Raw genomic sequence first — 26131 nt, 5'->3', positions numbered from 1 at the left:
GCAAGACAAAGTCTTACTCCTTGCTTTGGGTCAAAATAAGTGTGAGTGACTACAGCTATCTATGACATAAACCATAAAAAAGGAACTACAAGTAAAGACACTACAAACATACAAATGTAACTGTCACCAGAAAACCAGCATGGTGGTAGCCAGAGAAATGACTCATGCACAACAACAAGAATACAAACAGCCTCTGGACCTCCCTTGAGTATCAGACAGACCCTAATACAAGTAGTAAGCCAGCATTACAGCACAAGAAACTTCACAGGAACACACATGCCAAAACAAGTCACCAACACAGTGATCATTAACATTATCTTCCAGGTTCTCCCATCTCTTCAAATGGGCATATACATATTTTTCCTGTTTACAGGAAGAGCATACACACCACATTAGCAAAACTCTTAACAGCACTCTTAGTGTCTTTCTCCAGCTAACAATTTTGTGTGCAACAAAACTAGCAGGCTAACACTGAACACAGAAGACCAAGTAACCCAGCCCACCTTGTATCTGCTGATACAAGGAAGGAAAATACTGGGGAATACCCAGCAAACCATGACCAACCTCACCAAAGAGCACAAAACCAGTATCAGCAGGAATAGATATGCAACTGCTTGAAAAATAGGAAAAAAAAGTGGCGGAATATTCTTTACCTTGAACTACCTATAGCAAGAAAGACATACTTTAGAGACACTCCTCCAACTTAGTCACTTGAACTAAGTGCATTTATATAAATCAACTTCATAATTTGATTAGATGTCTACAACCACTCTAATAAAGCTTATTTTAACCTTTTAAACTATGAGTTTACTCTTCATCACTAAGAACATGACTGAGCTTTATTTCAAGCCTGGAAAAGTGATTATTAACTCTAAGCTTACAATTACACTAATGCAGCTGGTGTTAATATTTCAAAAAAGGAGGTAATTTAGTTTGGAAGCAAGTTGCAAAAGCTACAAACTTTTCAAAAGCCACAAACCAACACCCCACCATTGTCTCTAAATTACAAATACAAAAGGAGGTCAGAGCATACCATCATTGGTGTGCTCTGACAGGCTCTATTGTACAGATACTGCTTTTAGAACCAATCTTTGGATCTGGAATAAAACTGATGGAAACATAAAGCCTCAGGAAACCAACTGCACAAAAGAAACTTCTGAAAATTATCATTAAGGATACTAGATTACCCTAAATTTGGGGGCAGTGGGGGCAATTGGAGCATTTTCCTATTTTGAAGACATAGTACTTGCCTCTTACCTGTATGTGTGGTTCACATGACTTCCCTCAGAAGGGCAACGCAAGAGACTGAAGCACAAACTTCAGTGGCAAATGTGCTCTTTTCATAGCAACTACCCTTGAAATAAGTAGGTACTTCATTACAGAGCAACTGTCCAAATCTTCTACTGATACTTGAGTGAGGAAGCAACAAGCTATCATTTATTTATTTTAAGCTCATAATTTCTTGCAGTATTTGGAGCAGCTGACAGAAGTAATCCTTTGGCAAGGTCTATAAAGGACTAAAATAAAAAGTGGCTTTGCTACAATAGATCACATACTTGAAACCAAAATGAAAGGCTGAAACATGCAAATATTTGTAAGAGAATAGGGTGGTTTATACTTCCAAGTTGTTCAATAAACATGTATTTGTGTATATACGTGCACATCACACATTAATTCAGTGTGCTATAAATAGATCTCTTGCATTTTATACTCCAATAACTCTTTTCACTGATGAACTTTCATGTACAATGCATGTTCCTGCTGCAGTGTCCAGCACTAAGCCTGTACACACAGCTGTATTACAGATACGCCTTAGACATGAACCAAAATGCCAAGGACACACAGTACAGCTAGATGGAACATCCATATTAGTTGCTTGTTCTCCTCTGTGTCAGTAAACCACATGTTATCTACCCCCCAGAAGACCTATATTCTTCTTTCTGTATTTGTATGAGAACACCATGATTCAACACATCACACATACCACCCGACTCGATTGTTATGTTCGTATGTTCATGTAGCTATGAACAGCATTCAAGACTCCTTTCTATCGTTTGAAATGCTTTATAAAGTCACGTAAAATCAAGTGAAAATTCATCATTTTCTTCTGGAAGGCCACCAGTTTAATTCCATCTAGGAAATCAGCTTACATAGGCCAATTTATGGTGCACAGGGATAATGCACTGCTTTGTAATAAGAGAGAATAGATGACAGCAGTTTCACCAGAAGTCATTAACCACATAAGAAGACACAGTTGAAACCTCACACCGGAGGGATGACTGCAACCCCTGGCTGTGCTCTTCATTCAACTGCACTGGCAGACAAAGACAAATCCAGATACTTGGAGCTAAATCCCACACTGAGAATGAGGAGCTCCAGCCCAAAAGATGACACCCCAATTCTACCGACATTTGTTGCCAAGGCTTTCGTTTATAACTAAACTTCTCCTTGTACCTACATGAATATCATTAGGCCATTGGAATCAACTCACCCTCCAGTGGACAGTTAACAAGTGAGATGTTTTCCTACTCTTAGAAATCCATTGAAAAGAATATTTATTTGACAACACTCTCTCCAGGAATACATCATTGTCAAATGATTTCTTATGACCCAATGTTCATTTGGGAACTCCCAGTCTCATTTCATTTGTCCAGATGAGCATTGGATGCATCAAACTAAATGTTTCAGATTATTTCTTGCTAAAAGAAGACCTCTGTAAGCATGTACTCAGCCCTACTTGTCACCCTTCACAGTATCACAGTCTGTTAGAGATTGGAAGGGACCTCAAAAGATCATCTAGTCCAATCCCCCTGCCAGAGCAGGAATACCTAGATAAGGTTACACAGAAATGTGTCCAGGCAGGCTTTGAATGTCTCCAGAGAAGGAGACTCCACAACCCCCCTGGGCAGCCTGTTCCAGTGTTCTGTCACCCTCACTGAGAAGAAGTTTCTTCTCAAGTTTAAGTGGAACCTCTTGTGTTCCAGTTTGTACCCATTACCCCTTGTCCTATCATTGTTTGCCACTGAGAAGAGCCTGGCTCCATCCTCGTGACACTCCCCCTTTCTATATTTATATACACTAATAAGGTCCCCCCGCAGTCTCCTCTTCTCCAAACTATAGAGACCCAGCTCCCTCAGCCTTTCCTCGTAAGGGAGATGCTCCACTCCCTTCCTGCCTTTAATAAGTTTCTAGCCTCCCAGTTCAATTTTAACCAAAAAAGAATAATAAAGACTAAAGGCTTGAGTTTCACTACCCAAACAAAGACCTGGAAAAGATCCCAACAGAAGGCAGCAGCAGTTTGTGCTGCTTGGCCTGTCACCCCAGAGATTGTCCAGAACAAGATCACTCTCCCCAAAGCCCAAATACTCTCTCCCACCTTTGAGCTTTAGACAGGAAATAATTTCATGAGAACATCTGTTTAAAAAAAAATATATATATATAAATAAATAAATAAATAAAAAACATTTCAAAGGCAAACCTTTTGATGGATTGTGATCCACTTTAAGTAAATTCATCTTGAGAACTTCGAACTTTACCTAACATTAACTTGACCAAAGGAGCCAGCCATCCCCACTTCAGCTGGAAGCACTGTCATGACTCCCATTGCAGCACTGTAAAAAGCTTTACAGATGTTTCTGGTGGAGGCCAGAACTTTCCTTCAGGTGGCACTAAATTATGCTAAGGTTCAGATCACAATCAGACTGAAGAGTTAGACTGACATAAAATGCTGGTCAGAAGAGATGCTTGCACATCCACCCCTCCATTCAGAGATGTTGAGTCTTGAGTGTCAACGTTTTCACAAAATACCAAAACTTTGTTTTTCTTAATATTCATGAGAAGAACTACAATAATTCAGTTTCTCACTCATATCTTGTTATTGACATTTCTAGTGTTTAAAAGGTACACTTCTGGCTGAAGCCTTTTGCATAGGTAAGGTCCTTAGTCTGTCTTTCTGTCTAGAAAAAAATTTACCTGTCAACACTTTCAAATCCTGCCAAAACTGATGCGAAGATTAAGAGAGTACAGTCCATCAGTCCACAAATACACAACTTCACATTTCATTTTCAAACCAAGCTAAACACACTTATGAGTCTGTCCTTTCGACCATAGCTCCCTAACACATATAAAGCATCTATCAGGCTTAAATGAAAGGATATAGAAAAAGTAGCACCGATTCAGGTCTGATGTGGCTCCTCCTTGCCATCACTTAGCTTTGGAATTGTAAGTATCACTGAATTCCCACTGGAATTCAAAGGTACTTAAAAAAAACCTTATTTCAGACTACTTACAAGCTCAAACCTTGTAGTAATGATTACACTGTGAACCTGTGCAGCAGCAACCACAGGCTAAGTGGTTCTAGATATAGAATCATAGAATAGTTAGGGTTGGAAAGGACCTTAAGATCATCAAGTTCCAGTGCCCCTGCCAGGGGCAGGGACACCCCACACTAAACCATGCAACCCAAGGCCTCATCCAACATGGCCTTGAACACTGCCAAGGATGGAGCATTCACAACTTCCTTGGGCAACCCTTTCCAGTGCCTCACCACCCTCACAGGGAAGAACTTCCTCCTTATATCCAATCTAAACTTCCCCTGTTTAAGTTTGAACCCATTACCCCTTGTCCTATCACTATGGTCCCTAATGAAGAGTCCCTCCCCAGCATCCTTGTAGGCCCCCTTCAGATACTGGAAGACTGCTATGAGGTCTCCATGCAGCTCCTCCTCTCCAGGCTGAATAGCATCAACTTTCTCAGCCTGTCTTCATACAGGAGGTGCTCCAGCCCCTTATCATCCTCATGGACCTCCTCTGGACTTGTTCCAACAGCTCCATGTCCTTCTTATGTTAAGGACACCAGAACTGCACACAATACTCCAAGTGGGGTCTCACGAGAGCAGAGTAGAGGGACAGGATCACCTACTTCGACCTGCTGGTCATGCTCCTTTTGATGCAGCCCAGGATACAGTTGGCTTTCTGGGCTGTGAGTGCACACTGAAGCTGGCTCATGTTAAGTTTCTCATCGACCAACACCCCCACGTCCTTCTCCTCAGGGCTGCTCTGAATCTCTTCTCTACCCAACCTGTAGCTGTGCCTGGGATTGCCTCGACCCAGGTGTAGGCCCTTGCACTTGGCTTGGTTGAACTTCATAAGGCTGGTATTGGCCCTCCTCTCAAGTGTGTCGAGGTCCCTCTGGATGGCATTCCTTCCCTCCAGCGTATCAACCAAACTACATAACCTAGTGTCATCAGCAAACTTGCTGAGGGTACATTCAATATGGTCCTGTGTCTTTACATACATCATATCCTAGTATTCTTCAATGTTAATTAGTCAAATACTTATCATCATTCAAAGGTGTACAATGAGAATCTAATAAAACAAACATACAATTAATAAGAAGTTGAGAGGTGAAGGTTTTAAGCTGCTCTCAAAATATCCAAAATTTGCATTAAGCAGCACAACAGATGGCCGAGAAAGACTTGTTATGGCTTTCACCTATCAGCCCAGTTCTCTGCCTACTAGACCTCATCACTAAACAACAGAGGTGCAAGGACTGCATGTTAAGGCTGGAGAGAATAGCCACAAGAATTTCATGCTGCACCTGATGATAGCACATGATCAAAACAAGCATTAATTGATTAAACTTTTAGGCTAACTTTCAACATGCATTCAAGGACAAGTCATACAGGTTGCTCTTGCCCAAGACAGGTATTGCAGCTACCAACCATACAAGTTGAGCAAGTAGAAAACACTTGTCGCCTTTCCATTACTGTGTCACCACTGTGTATTTGAAATGAACTCATAATACTAAAAATGATCCCTTTAAGTGGTGAAATATTGTGAACAATAACACACTTAAGTTTCTCTACCAGGAAAGTTGCCTCTAATGCAACCATTTGAGTTGCTCACTCAACCACTTGAGGTGTGCTCACCTTGGCAATAGACACAATGCCCAATTTCCAACAGCATCACATCCACTCCCTGAATTCAGTGAGAAAATAATTTTATTTATTCTTTTTTAAACTGTCAGAATCAATATCATGAAGCAGCAATTTCCTAGCTGATAGGCAATCTTTTCAACTGAGCGTGAGTATTTCAGACTAAGCTATTAACTTAAAAAGGCTGAGAATAGCAAGTATCTTAGCATAGGCCACCTCTGCTTTCCAAATCCTTTTCAGACTTGCCCCTGTGCACAGCAGTACTCACCTTTAAGGAATTAATGAAAATCTGAATATTTCTGATGGAAAAGACTGTTTCGTGTCTGATATTAATATACTGCTGGGAAAAGTACACCTTTGGAAGTGCAAGACTGGAAAACCCTAGTATTTTATGGAAAGTGTTTATCCTATTTGCTGACCTACTAGCAAGTTATCAGCAAGCATGACCACTGCGCATCACCTTCCTCAGTATCTTCTACATATGTTTTAGGATCTTACCCCGGGTCTAAAATGGCAAGGATGCTTCAAGTACAAGTTTAAAACAAACTAAACTAAAGAGCAAAATAAAGCCCCTTATATAAGACCTCAAATGAAAAAATATATTTTTATTTGGAGTGTATTAGCAGAATCACAAGACCTCACTTCTGTAAATCAGAAAATTCTTCTATTGCTCACACAGGGAAACTTGTGGCAGAATAGGAAGAATCTAACTTAGACTTATGAGTTCCAAGTACCCAGGGAAATAACAGAGCCCTTTAGGTCACCACTGGTAGGCTCCAGTAAAATGCAAATTAGATTGTGAAAAATACTACAACCCCCACTGAAAACCTAATAAAACAACAAATCCTCATGTTTTTTTCATTTCTTTCGCTAATTCAGTGCTCAGTGTAGCATCAATACATCTAATCTACCTCACTCAAAAGTGGGAGGGAGTATACGCAGAAACACAGTAAGCCACCACAAAGCTATTCTGCGCCAAGATCCTTCCATCTCCATTTTTATACCCTCAGTGGTGAAGGAAGGGACTGTGACCATCACAGTCACATAAATGTTAGTGCATCTTCATGGGCAAGAAGATCCAGGCAAAACCATCACCTTTCATTTATGACTTAAAGTTTTTTTATAGAATCATAGAATGTTTAGGGGTGGGAAGAACCTCAAGATCATCAGTTTACCATATGCCTTTCCACAAAGAAGGAGTCCCTGTCCCAAAGATCTCACCATCTGCTTAGATAAATGTAAGAATGAAGGTTGTGGGATGTAACAAAATGTAAAGATGCAAGCTGTTAAGGTTGATTGCTCAACAATTCAATACCCGTTTTCATTCTCTTTGTGTGTATACTTTTGAAATACATGTCAGAGCCAAATTGTCAACGTACGAGTAAATAACAATTTGTATCATTTTTAGTGAGATCACTAGACTGTTTCTCTGCTATTACTGCATGTCTGCAAAACTAACTTGTGCCAACTGGGTTTTCCTCTTCATGTAGCACAAGATTTGTTATTCAACAACCTTTCCTTTCCAAGGCTGCAGTGAGAAAATGGAGCAAATCTGTATCACTCTTTCCTATAATTTGCATTTCTTCATATAAAGATATTCACTGTGGTGTGAATTTTGTTGAAGTTAAGTTTCAAAAATTATTTTCTCTGTTCTTGTAGCTTTATGTGAGCACATGTGGCCGCACACAGCAACTCTAGAGCAAAGTTTTAGACTAGGTATGTCACCTTTACTAGGATATTCAGAATAGGCTCAAGACAAATTAAAAGCTTTTATGCAGCCACAATCCTGTTCAATTGAACTAGCATCCCCCTCATCGTCATCCCACATTATTTAACCTTACTGAATTTTCTCTGTTGGCTGCTGCTTTTATCCAGAGCTTTTCTGAATCAAAAGCTCTGCTGTTCCTGAGTGAGATATCCTCCCACCTAACCACTTATATCACCCAGGGAATCATCCTCTTAATTGCCCTAACAGTACACTAGCAGTTAAATATATATATATTCTACTAGTTAAGCTTGCCTGCCTGGAAGAGCCCGTTCAAGCAGCTTTTCCACACTCAGCTCTCCCATCAATTTCAATTCAAATTCCCCACCGAGAATGACTACAAAGACAGGGATACTGCAAACATTTATAGCATAATTCAACATGGTTACTGAAGTAACCATGACACAAACCAGAAAATACACCAGTTAAATATGTCAGGCCTTAGCTGCATCAGCAGAAATTAATATGTACACATAGATATTATCTAAGTAATGAAATAACTGCAGGCTCTGCATCAGTAAATAACACAGCTGTAACAACACAAACAACACTTGAGTCCTGAAAGCTGAGGAAGTTTAACAGACAATTACACATGTTAACTTAATTTCAGGAAAAAATGGTGTGGAAAATCAGCATAGATGACCTATCTTACAGTTCAGTTTCACTTGAGTAGGTACAGTAAGGTGCAAGCTACTTCACTGCTATCTGAAAGAAAAAAAGTTCAGCATCAGGTGAAATGCCATCAATCTAAATACATGTGTATATACATACATATCTAATAGCAACTGAAGGAAGTGCAATTACATGAAAGGTACCCAAGTATGACAACTGTACTCATCTTTTAATCCAATCACCAGCTTTAGAGATTTTACATACTGCCTAAGGAGATAAGCATCCAGCATTGGGTACTTATCAGGGAACACAGTGGCAATTTCAAGCAGTTTGCTTACAAAACCAAGATTTCTGAGCCATAGTCATCTCATTTTTAAAAACATTTGCTATCACTACATGATTTAACATTTAAAAGGGTATATGAGGCATATAGTGAGTTAAAAGATTTTCTTCCTCACAGTAAAATCCTTTTAAAATATGCTTTTACATTCAAATGCTCTTATTTCAGTCACTATACGTTGGGAAACTCCGAACAATCCAATACTCTACTCCCATACCTACATATAAATCATGCTCTAAACTACTACTCATCTCCTTGCTTTCCCAAAAGCAATACCCGAATTACAGTGTGTGAAATGAGTAACATTAGTCCTCTAATTAGATATCCTTTTCTCATTACCCCCAAAATTGCTACTTGATGCAATGAAAGTGTGCACAACAGATTATTAATCACTGTCAACAATGTGAAAGGTTGCAAAGATAACCACTCATCATTATAAAATCCTGGCAGGTGGCCAAAAAGAAGGGATTGGGGGGGAAGGATATCTAGTTATCATCAATAGTTATAAAGAGCTTTTTGGCTTCCCAAATTCAACACTCAAACATCTGACATACTGCCTAGATCTGCCTCACGAAAGCCTGGATTTCAGAAGGGTTTAACTACACTACATTCTCTGTTAACACAGCATATATGGCAATGCATTCCGACTGACAACATGCTTGGATTGTAGAGACTTCAATATCTTCACTTACTGTGTGTAAGACTTGACTTTGAATAATTTGATCAAGTGCACGGTTATGTATTCCTCTCAAGCACTGAGGATAAAACTAAGCTATTAAACAGTCACAACCTCGTTTTCTGTTACCTTTGACATGATCTACAAAGGAGAAGGCACTATATTACAAATAAAAATAAACAGCCTTTATTGAGCCATCAGGCACTAATCAAGATTGACTGGTTTCATTATTTAGATACCACAAAAAACCCTAAGCTGGAATCCCCATTCTAGTTTTGTAGGAATGTATAAAAGAACAGAAGTTAACTATAATAATGTAAAGAGTACTCTAGGTTACTAATCTTAATTTGCAACAAAAGATAGCATTGATGTTCATTATAGGAATTAACTTGCAATGCAATATAGGAATTGACTTGCAATAGAGTGATTTCAGCATAGTGTTCTCTTTCAGAAGAAAATCAATCATTCCAAACTCCCAAAAGAATTTGGGCATGATAACTGGACATCCTTTAAGTTTGCTAAAAAAACATGCAAGCCTTAAAGAAATATAATAATTACATCCTGTTGTAACCTCTGAGGATCACACTAACAGTCTTTGTATTGCCTCTCTTCAGAAGGCATGTCCCCAGCTGGTGAGCTAGGGCAGCACTTACAATACTCACTGGAGCACTTCATGCAGTGTGACGTTGTTAATAGCATATATTGAGGTTCATCCAGGATGGGGGGGGGAGGGGTGATCCTTCTGACCCCAGGAAGAGATGTAAGCCTGGTAAGCTACTAAGTAAATTAAGGACCTCTACCAGTATTAACTGGCACACACAATACTTGCCAAGGCTGAGAATCATAGAATAGTTAGGGTTCGAAAGGACCTTAAGATTATCTAGTTCCAACCCCCCTGCCATGGGAAGGGACACCTCACACTAACCATGTCACCCAAGGCTCTGTTCAACCTGGCCTTGAACACCACCAGGGGTGGAGCATTCACAACTTCCTTGGGCAACCCTTTCCAGTGCCTCATCACCCTCACAGGGAAGAACATCCCCCTTATATCCAATCTAAACTTCCCCTGTTTAAGTTTGAACCCGTTACCCCTTGTACTATCACTACAGTCCCTAATAAAGATTCTCTCCCCAGCATCCTTATAAGCCCCCTTCAGATACTGGAAGACTGCTATGAGGTCTCCACGCAGCCTTCTCTTCTCCAGGCTGAACAGCCCCAACTTTCTCAGCCTGTCTTCATATGTGAGGTGCTCCAGTCCCCTGATCATCCTCATGGACCTCCTCCGGACTTGTTCCAACAGTTCCATGTCCTTCTTATGTTGAGGACACCAGAACTGCACACAATACTCCAAGTGGGGTCTCACGAGAGCAGAGTAGAGGGGCAGGATCACCTCCTTTGACCTGCTGGTCATGCTCCTCTTGACGCAGCCCAGGATACGGTTCGCTTTCTGGGCTGTGAGTGCACACTGAAGCTGGCTCATGTTAAGTTTCTCATTGACCAACACCCCCAAGTCCTTCTCTGCAGGGCTGCTCTGAATCTCTTCTCTGCCCAACCTGTAGCTGTGCCTGGGATTGCTCCGACCCAGGTGTAGGACCTTGCACTTGGCATGGTTAAACTTCATCAGGTTGGCATCAGCCCACCTCACAAGCATGTCGAGGTCCCTCTGGATGGCATCCCTTCCCTCCGGCATATCAACTGAACCACACAGCTTGGTCTCATCAGCAAACTTGCTGAGGGCGCACTCAATCCCACTGTCCATGTCATCGACAAAGATGTTGAACAAGATCGGTCCCAACACCGATCCCTGAGGGACACCACTCATTACCGGTCTCCAGCTGGATATTGAGCCATTGAGCACAACTCTTTGCGTGCGGCCACCCAGCCAGTTCTTTATCCACCGAGTGGTCCACCCATCAAATTGATGTCTCTCCAATTTAGAGACAAGGATGTCATGTGGGACAGTGTCGAAGGCTTTGCACAGGTCCAGGCAGATGACATCAACTGCTCTGCCCCTGTCCATCAGTTCCGTAGCCCCATCATAGAAGGCCATCAAATTCGTCAGGCAGCATTTCCCCTTAGTGAAGCCATGCTGGCTGCCACCAAGCACCTTGTTGTTTTTCATGTGCCTTAGCATGCCCTCCAGGAGAATCTGCTCCAAGAGTTTGCCAGGCACAGAGGTGAGACTGACTGCTCTGTAATTCCCTGGGTCATCCATTTTCCCCTTCTTGAAAATGGGGGTTATATTTCCCTTCTTCCAGTCGTCGGGAACTTCACCTGACTGCCATGATTTTTCAAATATGATGGCCAGTGGCTTAGCAACTTCATTCACCAGCTCCTTCAGGACCCACAGATGGATTCCGTCAGGTCCCATGGACTTGTGCACATTCAGGTTCTCAAGACAGTCTCGAACCAGATCCTCTCCTACAGTGGACCTAGGGTCTTCATTCTCACAGTCCGTGCGTTTGCCTTCCAAGACTTGGGTGGTGCGGTCAGAGCCTTTGCCAGTGAAGACTGAGGCAAAGAAGTCATTAAGAACCTCAGCCTTCTCCAAATCCAGGGTAGCCAGTTCTCCAGATATCTTCCGAAGGGGGTCTACGTTGTCCCTCGTCTGTCTTTTATCAGCTACGTACCTATAGAATCCCTTCCTGCTATCCTTAACATCCCTAGCCAAGTTTAATTCTAACTGGGCCTTAGCTTTCCTAACCTGGTTCCTAGCTTCCCAGACGACATCCCTGTCTTCTTCCCAGGCCGCCTGTCCCTGCTTCCACCTTCTATAAGCCTCTTTTTTCCTTTGACTTTTCCTGAGCAGCTACTTATCCATCCAAGGAGGTCTCCTGGCCCTCCTGCTGCACTTTCTTCTAGTTGGGATGCAACACTCCTGAGCTTGTAGCAGGTCATCCTTAAATAACAACCAACAGTCTTGGGCCCCCCTGCCCTCTTTTTCAAGAGGGCTCTATCCTCTAGGATATCTAACCCTCTAGGGCTGTATCCCATGGAACCTTACTAAGCAGGTTCCTGAAGAGGCCAAAGTCTGCTCTCTTGAAGTCCAGGGCAGTGAGCTTGCTGCACGCTCTTCTCATGGTCCCGAGGATCACGAATTCGACCATCTCGTGGTCGCTGCAACCAAGGCTGCCCTGGAGCGTCACATTTCCAACGAGCCCTTCCCTGTTGGTGAATACGAGGTCAAGCATGGCACCTCTCCTTGTCGGTTCCTCTGTTACTTGCAGAAGGAAGTTGTCTTCCACACAATTGAGGAATCTCCTGGATTGCTTGTGCCGGCCCGTACCTTCACTCCAACAGATGTCAGGGTGGTTGAAGTCCCCCATGAGAACAAGGGCCTGTGAGCGTGAGGCTGCTCCTATCTGCGTATAGAGCACTTCATCCACAGATTCCTCTTGATCAGGTGGTCTGTAACAGATCCCCACAGTAATGTCTCCCATAGCTGTTCTCCCTTTAACCCTGACCCACAAACTCTCTGTCGACTGCTCACCTGTCCCCAGAGTTCCATACTCTCCAGCCTATCCTTAACATAAATAGCAACTCCCCCTTCCTGCCTGCCAGACCTGTCTTTTCTAAAGAGTCTGTAACCTTCCATTCCAACACTCCAGTCGTAGGAGCCATCCCACCATGTTTCTGTGATGCCTACTATATCATACTCCCGTAGACATGCACACATCTCTAATTCCTCTTGTTTATTCCCCCATACCATGGGCATGACTGAACTCTGTCCTCTTAGAGCCATTCCCTAGCCAACACTCTACCACTCAGACAAAATTCACTGCAAGAAATAAAGGAAAATTACTTTTCCCCGCTCTGAATATTTGAAGTACGCCTACTGAAAAGGCTCACACTATAGAAGCTGAAATTGTAACTGCTCCTGTAGTTCACAGAAATCACGACGCAAGAGACCACATGACTGCCGTCTCCAAAATCATGAAGACTAGCAAGGAAATTTGAGGTTTATTTTGAAGACACCTAGTCGGAAAAGCTGGCCAGCATGTGTAATTGCTTGATATGTGCACCTCTTCAGAGACATTCAAAACATCTCAGACCAAAAGCTTTGATCATAAAGTCATCCTGCTGCACTTCAACTTGCTTTTACTGTGCAGCAAATGTTTATTAGTCATGACTTATCACCTTAAGGCAGAAGAAATGAAAGGGATGAGGGAAGGAGAATGCATCCATTGTCCAGAACACATCAAGACTTGGTATCAACAGGAACTGTCTGTACTTCAATTGACAAATTAAATGTCATCTATGGAACAGTAACAGCCATTTACAGACTATATGGAGAGTATTTGGGGGGGGGGGGGGGGTTGTTGGTTTGGGGGGTTGCCTTGTTTGGTTGGGTTTTTTGGAGGGTGTTTTTTTAGAAATAAGGATAAGCATATACTTCAATTTTTAAGCAAGTTTCCTAATTAGGTGAATGCCTGCATTGTATTTGCTTTCATATTGCTTACCATGTCTGCTAACCTGCAAGACTAGAACAATCCCATCATTCATAAAGATTATCTCTAACTTCCAAGTTTCTAAGATTCTAAGAATCTAAATTCTAAGATTATTTCTAACTTCCATTTTACTGACAGCAACAATAAAACCCCCACAAAAACTGAAACACAAGCCAGTTCTTTTCCACCTTTCCATCCTCCATCACCTTACCATTCTTCCTGATCATAAGATCAACTGAGGACCTTGGTGCCACATTTCCTAAAAGCCACAAAGGGCCACACTGCCATCCAGATTCACTTGAAAATAATGCCCCTGTCCAAAATAAAGCCCCAAATAATTTTTAATCCAAGTGGAATCCAATACTGGAAGCTATGTGTCTCAGCTATTCTCATCACTGAAGGAGTCATCTAAAGGACATGTTAGCCCTTGAAATGCAAAGCTACAGCAGCAAGGTAGCAGCAGACCCAGGAGTCTAACTCATGTTATACACACAGACTCTGGAGAGGTTTTTTGTTTGAACTATCTAGCAAAGGTCCAAAGACATCTCCTGCTATTGGAACATATAGAGGTTGGACTGCAGCACTTACCAGTTGAAATCCTACAATAATGAAAGGAGCAAGGTTTTTCTTTTGCACCTCAGCACTTTACACACTCCGCCTGAACAAAACAGCTGTATCTTTCCTCCTATTATTTCCAATTACCAGAAACTAATATTCTGCTTTATAAAGATATACACTTATACACACAGAAAAATTTAATAGCTAGATCTATATGCTGCAAGTTTGTAGACGTAGCTACATCTTTAACCTGCAAGTAAGATAACTACATATATTACCTGCAAGCCAGATAAAGATAAATACAGAATCTTATCAACCAGGCATTGTGTTAATGCCATTATTGCATGCTTAGAAACTCAAGATTTTCTGCTAATGTCATGCAACTCTGTCATATGGAGGTCTCAAAATGGTTTTTAAGATCACTATTACCCCATGTTATAGATAGGAAAGACCAAGATGCAGAAATCTAACATTATTTTATGAACTCCCCTCAAAAACATGTTGTGGCCTAGGAGAACTGTGCAGATTTGTATTTGACACCTTATCTTTCAAGGATATTGCCTCCCCATATTACACGGACAACAGTCAAGACACTATGAAGTATGTATCTTCTGGCTCATTTAGATTCTTTCAAAGCATTAAACGCCTGCACTTCACATTCAGGTAATGTAAATACAGTGAATTACATTAGACCACCCATCATCAAGATTTAAAGTTCCAGGCTTTTACAAAAGCAATCTGCCTACCTAGAAAGACCCTTGTCTGTACCTGCTTCCATCTATTCTAGCACTTCAATGTACTCTACTGCAGTTGAAGCTCGTATGTAGCTTATACAAGGTGAAACATCTCACCCATACTCAACTTTGATCCTCTGCCAGCTGGCGTATTATATGATATCATTTGAGTTTTAAAAGGATGCATCCATGTATTTGTTTTTCCCACTTGATAAATATTTATGAAGATTTTATTCTAGTCATAACACATATGTACTATAACTAATCTTCCTTTTATTTAGTCAAGCATCTTAAAGGAAAACAATTTTGAAGACTGGCTATTCCTATTGCTGAGCTTGAGCTCCAGAAGTCAGCATATGAAGTGAAATGATGTCAGTTTGGAAGGCAAATTAGAAAGACAACAACAACAACAAAAAACCTAGCACAAGGTACTAGGCCCACTGTCGGAGAGGATCTGGTTCGAGACTGTCTTAAGAACCTGAATGTGCACAAGTCCATGGGACCTGACGGAATCCATCTGTGGGTCCTGAAGGAGCTGGCGAATGAAGTTGCGCTGGCCACTGGCCATCATATTTGAAAATCATGGCAGTCAGGTGAAGTTTCCAAGGACTGGAAGAAGGGAAATATAACCCCCATTTTCAAGAAGGGGGGAATGAATGACCCGGGGAATTACAGACCAGTCAGTCTCACCTCTGTGCCTGGCAAACTCTTGGAGCAGATTCTCCTGGAGGGCATGCTAAGGCACATGAAAAACAACAAGGTGCTTGGTGGCAGCCAGCATGGCTTCACTAAGGGGAAATCCTGCCTGACGAATTTCATGGCCTTCTATGATGGGGCTACGGAACTGATGGACAGGGGCAGAGCAGTTGATGTCATCTGCCTGGACCTGTGCAAAGCCTTCGACACTGTCCCACATGACATCCTTGTCTCTAAATTGGAGAGACATCAATTTGATGGGTGGACCACTCGGTGGATAAAGAACTGGCTGGATGGCCGCACGCAAAGAGTTGTGCTCAATGGCTCAATATCCAGCTGGAGACCGGTAATGAGTGGTGTCCCTCAGGGATCGGTGTTGGGACCGATCTTGTTCAACATCTTTGTCGGTGACATGGACAGTGGGATTGAGTGCGCCCTCAGCAAGTTTGCTGATGAGACCAAGCTGTGTGGTTCAGTTGATATGCCGGAGGGAAGGGATGCCATCCAGAGGGACCTCGACATGCTTGTGAGGTGGGCTGATGCCAACCTGATGAAGTTTAACCATGCCAAGTGCAAGGTCCTACACCTGGGTCGGAGCAATCCCAGGCACAGCTACAGGTTGGGCAGAGAAGAGATTCAGAGCAGCCCTGCAGAGAAGGACTTGGGGGTGTTGGTCAATGAGAAACTTAACATGAGCCAGCTTCAGTGTGCACTCACAGCCCAGAAAGCGAACCGTATCCTGGGCTACGTCAAGAGGAGCGTGACCAGCAGGTCAAAGGAGGTGATCCTGCCCCTCTACTCTGCTCTCGTGAGACATCACTTGGAGTATTGTGTGCAGTTCTGATGTCCTCAACATAAAAAGGACATGGAACTCTTGGAACAAGCCCAGAGGAGGGCCACAAGGATGATCAGGGGACTGGAGCACCTCACATATGAAGACAGGCTGAGAAAGTTGGGGCTGTTCAGCCTGGAGAAGAGAAGGCTGCGTGGAGACCTCATAGCAGTCTTCCAGTATCTGAAGGGGGCCTACAAGGATGCTGGGGAGGGACTATTCATCAGGGACTGTAGTGACAGGACAAGGGGTAACGGGTTCAAACTTAAACAGGAAGTTTAGATTGGATATAAGGAAGAAATTCTTTACTGTAAGGGTGGTGAGGCACTGGAATGGGTTGCCCAGGGAGGTTGTGAATGCCCCATCCTTGGCGGTGTTCAAGGCCAGGTTGGATGAGGCCTTGGGTGACATGGTTTAGTGTGGGGTGTCCCTGCCCATGGCAGGGGGGTTGGAACTAGATAATCTTAAGGTCCTTTCGAACCCCAACTATTCTATGATTCTATGATTAACATGAGTTTTGCAACAAATGGAGTGCAGTAAGTTCTTAAAACCTGCAAAAGTTAAATGTTTGAAAGAAAGATCTTCTTCTAGTCCTGGGATAAAGGTTGGACTTAATCTGAAAGGTCTTTCCCATTGATTCTGTGGTGCTTGTTGACAGTTTCTTCATTCACTAGGATGTGAGCTATCATCTTTAATAACATTAAAGCACTATTTCAAGCAACTAAGATGTAGCTGGTCCAACTTCCACTCATTTCTAATATCCTATATTGATTTTGATCAAGGCTGATATGGAAAAGATGCACTTTCAATAACTGAACTACCACCATCTAGTTTTTGTTTGGTTTAACATTCATATTGTGGACTAATGGAATGATCATGGAACTAAAGTCCAGGTGCCCTGCCTGTCTCACAGGAAATTGAACTGCAATCCAAATTCCTGTGCCCAAGGTCTAGCAGTTCTGGGACCTCTCCAGTTTCTAACCTCTCAGATTTCTACTGCATTCACAGGATTTACTTAGCAATTTTGAATATTACAGTACCTAACTGAAGACATGTGAAAAATTCATTACTTTGACACAGTACAGCAAAAAAAATCAATGAAGAAAACTGCGCATTTTCAATTAGAAAATTTCAAAGGGAGACAACAAAATAACACAGGCAATTCCATCTGCCTTGTTACATTTTTGGAGTAGTCCTATCAGATGCATGTTGTCTATCCACAACAAATCCTTCAAGTTGCTGAAGATCTGATAGTCACTGCTGTCATCACAAGGAAGAACTGAAAGACTTGGAAAATAAACTGCAAACTGAATGCTTGCAGCACATAGAGTTCTCATTTCCACCAATAAATGAAGTTTTGAAAAACAAACTTACCTTGTCTCTATCAATTTCTCAACTCACTCTATGATCAGATCTCAGAAGCTACTCCCCTGCCCTTCAGCTTCCTCAAACACAACTCCTTTTTTAGTGCAGAACACTTGAAAAACAGCTACACAAGCCTGAGTACATATTTATTACCATCAATATGCAATAGCCTCAAGAGACATCCATGCATCATGCTCTGTTAGAAAGAAAAGGAATCACAGTCTTCAATTCCATGCTATTTTTTCGCCAATGCTGCAAGGACAAATTAATTTCTAAGCCAGATCAACAGCCTTCCGTAAAGAACAACAAAAAAAGAAAAAACAAAGTGCATCCTTCTCAGTGACTTTTCCTGGTATGGGAATGTTGCTGGAGCCTCTCAGTAGACTTCCAAACCCAGTTCTGATTCGCTATCAGAAGCTGCAGAAAGCTCCTGAGAAATGGGACAAAGGTCTAGGTATCTACACTGGCTCCATCTCCTCTACAATTACAGAATCACAGAACACTTATGGTTGGAAAGGACCTTACAGCTCATCCAGTCCCAACCCCCTGCCATGGGCAGGGACACCTTCCACTAGACCAGACTGCTCCAAGCCCCATCCACCTGGCCTTGAACATTGCCAGGGATGGGGCAGCCACAGCTTCTCTGGGCAACCTGTACCAGTGCCTACACCCTCACAGCTTCTTCCTTGTATTTAACCTGAACTTCCCCTGTTTAAGTTTAAATCCATCACCCCTTGTCCTGTCTCTACAGTTCCTGCTGCAGTTCCTCTCCAGCATCCTTGTAGACCCCCTTCAGATAACTGGAAGGCTGCTATGAGGTCTCCACCTAGCTGCTCTTCCTCCAGGCTGAACAGCCCCAATGTTCTCATGCTATACACATGACATTTCCACCTCAGATCACAGTTCTGATGTCTGATGGGCAAAAAGCTCAGTGCAAGAAAAGGCAGATGCACTTGCCTTTGTACAGTGCAAGAAACTCAGATGTACTATCGCTTCAAAATAAAAGGGCAATTTTGACTTGATCTAGAAAACAAAGAACAGTAAGACACTGCTTTAGCAGGGGATTTCAGGTTGGAAGAATAAGTTAACTTATATCAGCAATCTTCTACGTTTAGAGTTAGATCAATGTAACCTTGAACAATTTTAGAAGCATGTATCAGCTTTCAACTGTTACATTCTAAATATTCCTTTTAGCAATCCTTTGAAAATAACATATGACCTAGAATGCATACAGCAACATAGGATGCTTACCAAATAGAAATACATAGCTAGGAACCACACACATTTCTCACCCTCACTAAAAGCTCCTTCATCTGCACTGTGAACCTACTACAGAGCCACAAACTGCTGCTTCAAGTACCTGTAGTACTGGATCTACACTGCAACACAGAAAGCAGATTTCTTCGTGGCAGAATCTACTATAGCTTTGCTACTACTCGAAGTTGTCCCTAACATTTGTTTCTTAAAGTTATGAACTGCAGTAGTATGCAAGCATCAATAAATCTGTACCACAGCTGTCAAACCAGACTCTGATCAACCAGAAGAAAAACCGTAACACTGGGTGCCTAAATATAAATACTGACAAGCGCATGGCTGCCTCTCCCTAATGCCTCCTTTTCTGAAGGATCCCTGAGGTACTCTTAGCTTTGCAATATGTCCTAAATAGTAAGTAAGTCCAAATTATCATTCTTTCCTCTACACTTCCCCTTTTTTCCCATTCCTTTTCCTACCACTCCCTTCACCAGGAATATCAAAATAGATAGCAGACCTCCAGGATATCAAATTTGCTTCCAGACACAGATATCATGAGACAGTATCTGACTGTACAATATAAATTTCCCAGCTATTTAGTTTTCCAAGAATTTAATATCATGGCCACCACATTATTCCATACGACAATCATTTCAAAGCCAGAGGGTATCCATTTGCATAATAATGAACATTTTTCTAACTTCCATGCTAATGAGTTTTAGTGTGTATTAGCTAAAAGTCACACTTGCTTCACAAGAAACAATTAACAACACAACTCCTAATGTTTGTACCTATTATTGCACAGCCTGAGGGACACCCGTCCTAGTAAATAACCAAAAACACGTAGGGCTAATTTCTGCAATACCTGAACCTCAATGATTTGTGTGGGACATTCACATGCAGAAGGACTGCAGGGTGGGGTTGGCTTCTGAAGCAGTGTGTCAGGGGAAGCACATCCCATAGCACAGAAAACATGATTTTGCTACATCTTAATCACAGAAGGAATGAGGGCAATACAGCCATTTCAGGAGAATCACTGTAAAAGAAGGGAAGGATATATGAAGTGCATTTTGTAGCTGCAGAAACATTCTCAAGAACACTTCGGAATCTGAGAAGTCTTCTACAATCTAACCAGTAACAGAAGAAAATTTCTTACTAGGCATGGAGGTCTCCACAGCATCCTGTTACCCATTTTTGACACAAATGTAGCAGGCTTTTCCTTTTTGACATCAGAAATTCACTTTCTTCTGAAACAAGTTTCTTTATTCTATAAAGAATATTACTATACAACATAGCATTTATCTGTACTTACTGCTTGAGCCTTTTGGTTTCATTACCTTTGAAATTAGACTGAAGACATATGGATGTAAGCTATCAAATCCTCAGTCATACCAGTCATACACTTGAATCCATTCTAGATGAGACTATGCCACAGAGACCTCAAGTACATGAGGTTCACCACACGGAGTCTAATATTTGCTTCGTTCACATCACCACGGATCTTTTGTATCACATCCCAATGTAAATTTATACAAGTTAGAAACAAATCACCCCCTAATTTTAAAGGGCTTTGCAAGATTCCTTTGAGTAGACAAATACTAGCTGATGTCTGTTGTAATAGCAAGATTCACTCTTTACCTTACATAAACATTTTGACAATCCAGGAAATGTCTTTAAGACCACAGCCTGACTGGGAAAAGACTGGCAATAACAAAAATCACACTCTCTCATACGACTCATTAAAACCAGAAAGACCTTTAAACAGAAAACAGAACAATAATCATCAAGGTGCAAATCTGCATCACTGCAAAGAACTGAACTACCTGTTTCTTTAAGCCAGTTTCTTCAGAATGGTTTTAAATAGTCACACACAGCACAACCACAAAATGGGTTTTGGGAGCATGTTAAAAGAAAACTTACGACTTAAAGAAGAGCCAAGCCTTGGACGGATCACCAAGGCTGGTCCATTTAACTAAGTCTGTCAAATTCAATTTTGTTATTACCAGTTTTAAAGTAGATTCACTAACAATCTTAACCCCAAGACTAAAACATAAACCCCACAGCCAGGAACTAATGTCTGACAGAGATTTGTATGTTCACAGAAGGTTTTAGACATTTGCAAAATGAAAGTGAGGATATGCCATGTTCTCACTTCTCTTGCTCAGAGAATTTTTTAATGCATTTCTTTTTCCCTGAAAGCCCAGTTAGTTAGTTACATCATCAAAACACCACCAAGCAACTTGCTTTCATTTCAAAGGTGAGCCTTGCTGCAATTTTGAAGTGGTTGTACTCGAGTGCTTTCACACTGGCTCAACAGCATAGCACCAATCAATTGCATTAATGTCTCAGCACAAGAATCTACTAAACACAACTACTAAAAATCTAATAAACACAGTACTCAGCCAACATTACCCCACTTTAAATAACACAATTTCTCCACAGGTGAAGGGCAATACATGCAAGACCACTTATGCTCCTTAACCCGATTTTGATAGAAAGGTAGCAGCAAAGTATCCTCAACCAAATATGAAGCATATTGATAATAACAACAACCCAGGCAAAGCATAACATAAAACCCAAGAGAAGGCTGTAGCATATGGCTCCAGTCATGTGGATCATGACGACTGTTTCAAGTTGAGAGAGAAGACGCCCCATGAAAAAGTGTTAGCCTGCTTTTAACACTATAAAATTGGAGCTCACACATGCTTCATTCAAAAGAAAACCAAAACCCACACACAAAAGCAACCAACCACCTACAAGCTCTGAGGTGCAATATTAGCATGCTGCTTTCAGTGCCACTGACAACAAAGTCCTTCCTAAAACCTCCTAGCCCAATACACAAGGCAGGTACAGATAAAGCTCAGCTTATCTGGTGATTTTCAGTTTTTATTAGAACTGAAAGTTTAGCTGGACAACAGATCACATGAAGCATAAAAATCCACATTTACAGAGATCCTTCCAAAGTCTAAATTCATCTCACAATTGTATTTTACTCATTGTTCAGTCAAAGAGGGTTCACTCAGGCAGAGCAAAGACACTTCTGTCACTACTACACATACACATTTCTTTACCACATCCCACTAACTCAGAGCTACAGGTCTGAATTAGGAGTCAGGAAGAGTGTGAAAGAGGAATGGAAATTAACTGAAGAGATATTCCATCTCACTCACCAGCAGAAAACGCATCTAGTCAGAACACAGGGCAGTATTAAATTTTCATGACACAGAATAATTTGAAACATACCTAACTCGATTATTTTAGCAGCAGTTTTTACCTGCATTACAGTGATTTCGAAGTCTCCTATTCAAGAAAAAGCACCTGTGAATTTACTGGTTGTGAGCAATCATCAGTTTCTGATATCAAAAGAATAACCTACACACAAACTCAGTAAGTCTATAGCACAAACTATGTTGCTCCTAAATTTAAAGGTTGTCAAGGTTATATATTGGTAAAAGCCTCCTCACTTTATTCACATTAGTATTCATGCTAGGAATCCTACTGCCTTCAGATGGTCCACTTACATGGTTATTAAACCTGATCAAATGTTTCACTGGTATAGTACAACATGCATTGAATTTGGCTATGTTATTCCCACTAGAGCCAATTTAAGTTACAAAGACAGATGTGATTCTATCCTGAGCATCAATACTAGAGTCATCTTAAACTCAACCTGGAAAGCTAACCAAGTGATGAGTAAAAAGAACCTGCTCCTACTCATTTCAGCAGTGTCAGACACAACCCAGTTTGTAGTTCTTGAAGATAAGCCAACACTCAAAACCAACTCATATCTCTAGAAAATACGCACAAATACTACATCTTGCCTTGCTTTAATCAATATAGCTACTAAATAGATACCTAGAAATACACTTATCAAAGAAAAAAAGGCAACTTGTTCTTAATTTGTACACCACAAATGCAAACCTAGCTTTCTGTATTTTACATGGGAAAGACACACCAGATGCATCATTGATTGGTATACATATACACAGTGACTTCCTACTGCATCAAAAACATTAAACCACAGTTGACTTGATGTCCACAGAATATATTGCTGTAAAAAGGAGAATGCACTTGCACAATTTAACACGAGCTTGGTCTTATTACTTCCAGCACAAGCCTCATTCCAGTGTCTACTGATGATTAATTTTAACGGCCCTTGATCACACATCCACTTTAGCTTAAAATTCTGAGACTGGCAAAAGAACACCAAAGATTATATTACTATTACCTCTACAATAACAACTGAGTTGCATTCACGTTTTCATTCCAAATCTATTCTTCCCAGTAAACCCAAGTCTAAGTAAAGCTCTCACCAGTAACCTTTCCCTGGAAAATTCTACAGGAAATGAAATGTAATACTCTATTAAGACTTGTTTTGCAAACAGAAGTGAGAGAGCTCACCCAAGCATGCAGAGTCATTAAAATGGCTCTTACATATATCATTATAAATTTAATAATCTCCATGACGGCTAGAGTTCAAGTTAAAATGAATGGCAGCAAAGCATGACCAATTGATGTTATCCCAGCTGCCACTGAGCCTCACTTGGGGTTATATTATACAGTCAGAGGCCCCACACTACATGTGCACAAAATACCCTGAGCCAGGACCAGATGGGAGATGCAGGCTTCTATACCTATCAGCAAGGAGAGACTTGCATATTAATTTTGGTGCATCACAACAGTTACAGTACACTTCAGTGTGACAGGTCCCAAATATTTTTTCCCATTGTACCCTATATCCAGTATAATGTTAGATACTTAAGGAGGAAAAAAAAAAAAAAAAAAGTGTACTAACATCCTCCAGAAATTAAGTCAATGGAAGGATTTTGTTTCAACCCTTATTGATTTACATCAGTCCCAGAATGCTTCCTTGAAAAAGTAGAAAGAAGACCTTGGCAGCTCATCGCTTAATAGATCATGCTTGGAGCAATTAAAACACATTTGGGACTTCTATTTGGTTCCCCAAGTAAGTGTTCCCTAAATGCATTTATTTCGTAAGTAAACAGCTGCATTTCATCCAGTCCTGAAAGTTTTCCAGGCTGCTTAGATTTCTAATGTGGTGACAGGGAAACCACTTTTATTCTTCAGCAGATTTGATGAAAGTGTGACACTAAACCCCTCTCTCCAAAATCAGACAGTGCTCTTGAACACCAAAATAAGAGCTGATGGTCCTTTTTTCTTTCTCCGACTTATTTTTCAACTGAAATAAAAATCATATGTAAAAGCTACAGGAAAAAAAAAAAAAAAGAAGCTGAATACACAGTGTTCTATCACACACCAAATCTGCATGAAAACCACATAAATGATTTATACAGTAGAAACGTGTCACGTTTTACAGTTTGCTTCACTGATGCCAAGTAAACAAGTTTCAAATCCCAATTGTTCACAAGCCACAGTTTGCCTGAGATGGCAACTTCATTTAGGTTAACTTAACATGCCAATCCATTAGCATTAAATACTACAATACCACCTTGACACACAGAGCTTCCACAAAGCACTTGGACACAAAATCCACCAGCTGACATTAAGCACGTTCCACTGTGCATTTTGTTTCAAGTCCAAGTCACGTCTGGAAACTACAATAAAACTATCATCACAACAATGAGGATGCTGACAAGCATGCAACACTTTCAGCAGATTTAATCACCAAATCCCAAGAAAGCCATTTTTTAACCTCTCTAATGATATCAGTAAAAATTTAAAGTCACAAGAAATCCATCATCTGATCAGACTCAATATACTTCATTTACACTGCGCGTCTCAACAACCAGCAAAAATCCTGGAGAATTTTCCCTTCCCTCAGTGCTTTGCTCCATACATTGAAACAAGCCTGAAGAGACAAACATATTTTCAAATATATAATCAGGAGAAGAGACCTACAGCCAGCTAAGCATACCAAGCAGTTGCAACTGATAAAAGAGTTATAAGGAGCTCTTCTGCCATTTGTATCTCATTCAGCAATTTAAGCACAAAGTGCTTCTGCCTTTTGTCACTTACCCTTTTTTGATCTTCCAGTCCATGTGTCACAGGCTTTCTTTTCTGATGCTGACTGGATTCAGAGCCAGGTTCCATTTCCCAGCTACAAAGACTCTCCCGGCCTCTTTAGGCTTTCTCTAAAAATCCATAGTCTGAACAACAAAAATCTAAAAATCATTTAAAAAAAAGAAAAAAAAAAGGCAAGAGAACTCCTTCAAGCCTTGTCCATGTTCTTTATCATTCTTCTAAACTCTCACTTGCCATCACAGCTCATTATCTTAACAACCATCCATTCTGTGAGTGTCTATATCCTATTTTAGTTCAGATGAAGGTCTCCATTTGTGTGCCTTACAGAGGGATGACAGAGCTGAATCCAAACCCAGTAGTTTGTGCCACATTATTGCTCCATCAGCAGCCTTTTCCGTGCATTCCTGGCACGGATAATTTATATGTCAATAAAGGTGTAAATGTGCATTTAATCCACTGTGTTGATATTATCAGCATCCCTCTCCTCGGCCACCTTCCTCCCATAGATCAATGTAAACACTTCACAGGGATAATTGCCTTTTGCAAATCTAGCAGGTGTTAATTACGTAAAATCATCCATGCACGCTTGTCATCATCTTCTGCGTACTCAAACAAATACCTAAAAGGAGGGGGAAAAAAAAAAATAGGGTTTTACCAGCTTGAAAGAAAACACAGCTACTAATATTCTTTGCCCACCACCAGGAGCTGCACATTACAACTGATACAATAATTACACATACTGCACATGCTACACTCTTCATCCAAGCCTCTCAAAATGCTTTGATGCCTATTTAGCATGTTACCTTGCCTTTGGGGCTCCTTGCCTAAAAACACCCCAGAATCACAATATTGTACATCAGTGCTGAGCCTACTGCAATGCCGAGTGAAGCCTGCAGGGATTGACTCCAAACTCAGT

At 41.2% G+C, this 26131-nt stretch overlaps 1 protein-coding gene across 1 annotated transcript in view; it reads right to left on the bottom strand.

Moving 5' to 3' along the window:
- The window catches only part of NAV2 (neuron navigator 2), a gene marked incomplete at its 3' end in the record, with an annotated part of 419083 nt that extends 393156 nt beyond the window's left edge, over window positions 1–25927 (bottom strand). Inside the window, exon 1 of the mRNA XM_080619489.1 lies at window positions 25210–25927. Within this exon, the coding sequence (XP_080475615.1) occupies window positions 25210–25284 (75 nt within the window). The 5' untranslated portion in view covers window positions 25285–25927. The remainder of the gene's footprint in view (window positions 1–25209) is intronic.
- Between the last annotated feature and the right edge of the window lie 204 nt (window positions 25928–26131).

Source organism: Psittacula echo (genome assembly GCF_963264785.1).
Source record: "Psittacula echo genome assembly, chromosome: 5".
Lineage (NCBI taxonomy): Eukaryota > Metazoa > Chordata > Aves > Psittaciformes > Psittacidae > Psittacula > Psittacula echo.
Note: the sequence above shows the minus strand (reverse complement) of the source record. Positions and strands in the feature narration are given on the sequence as shown.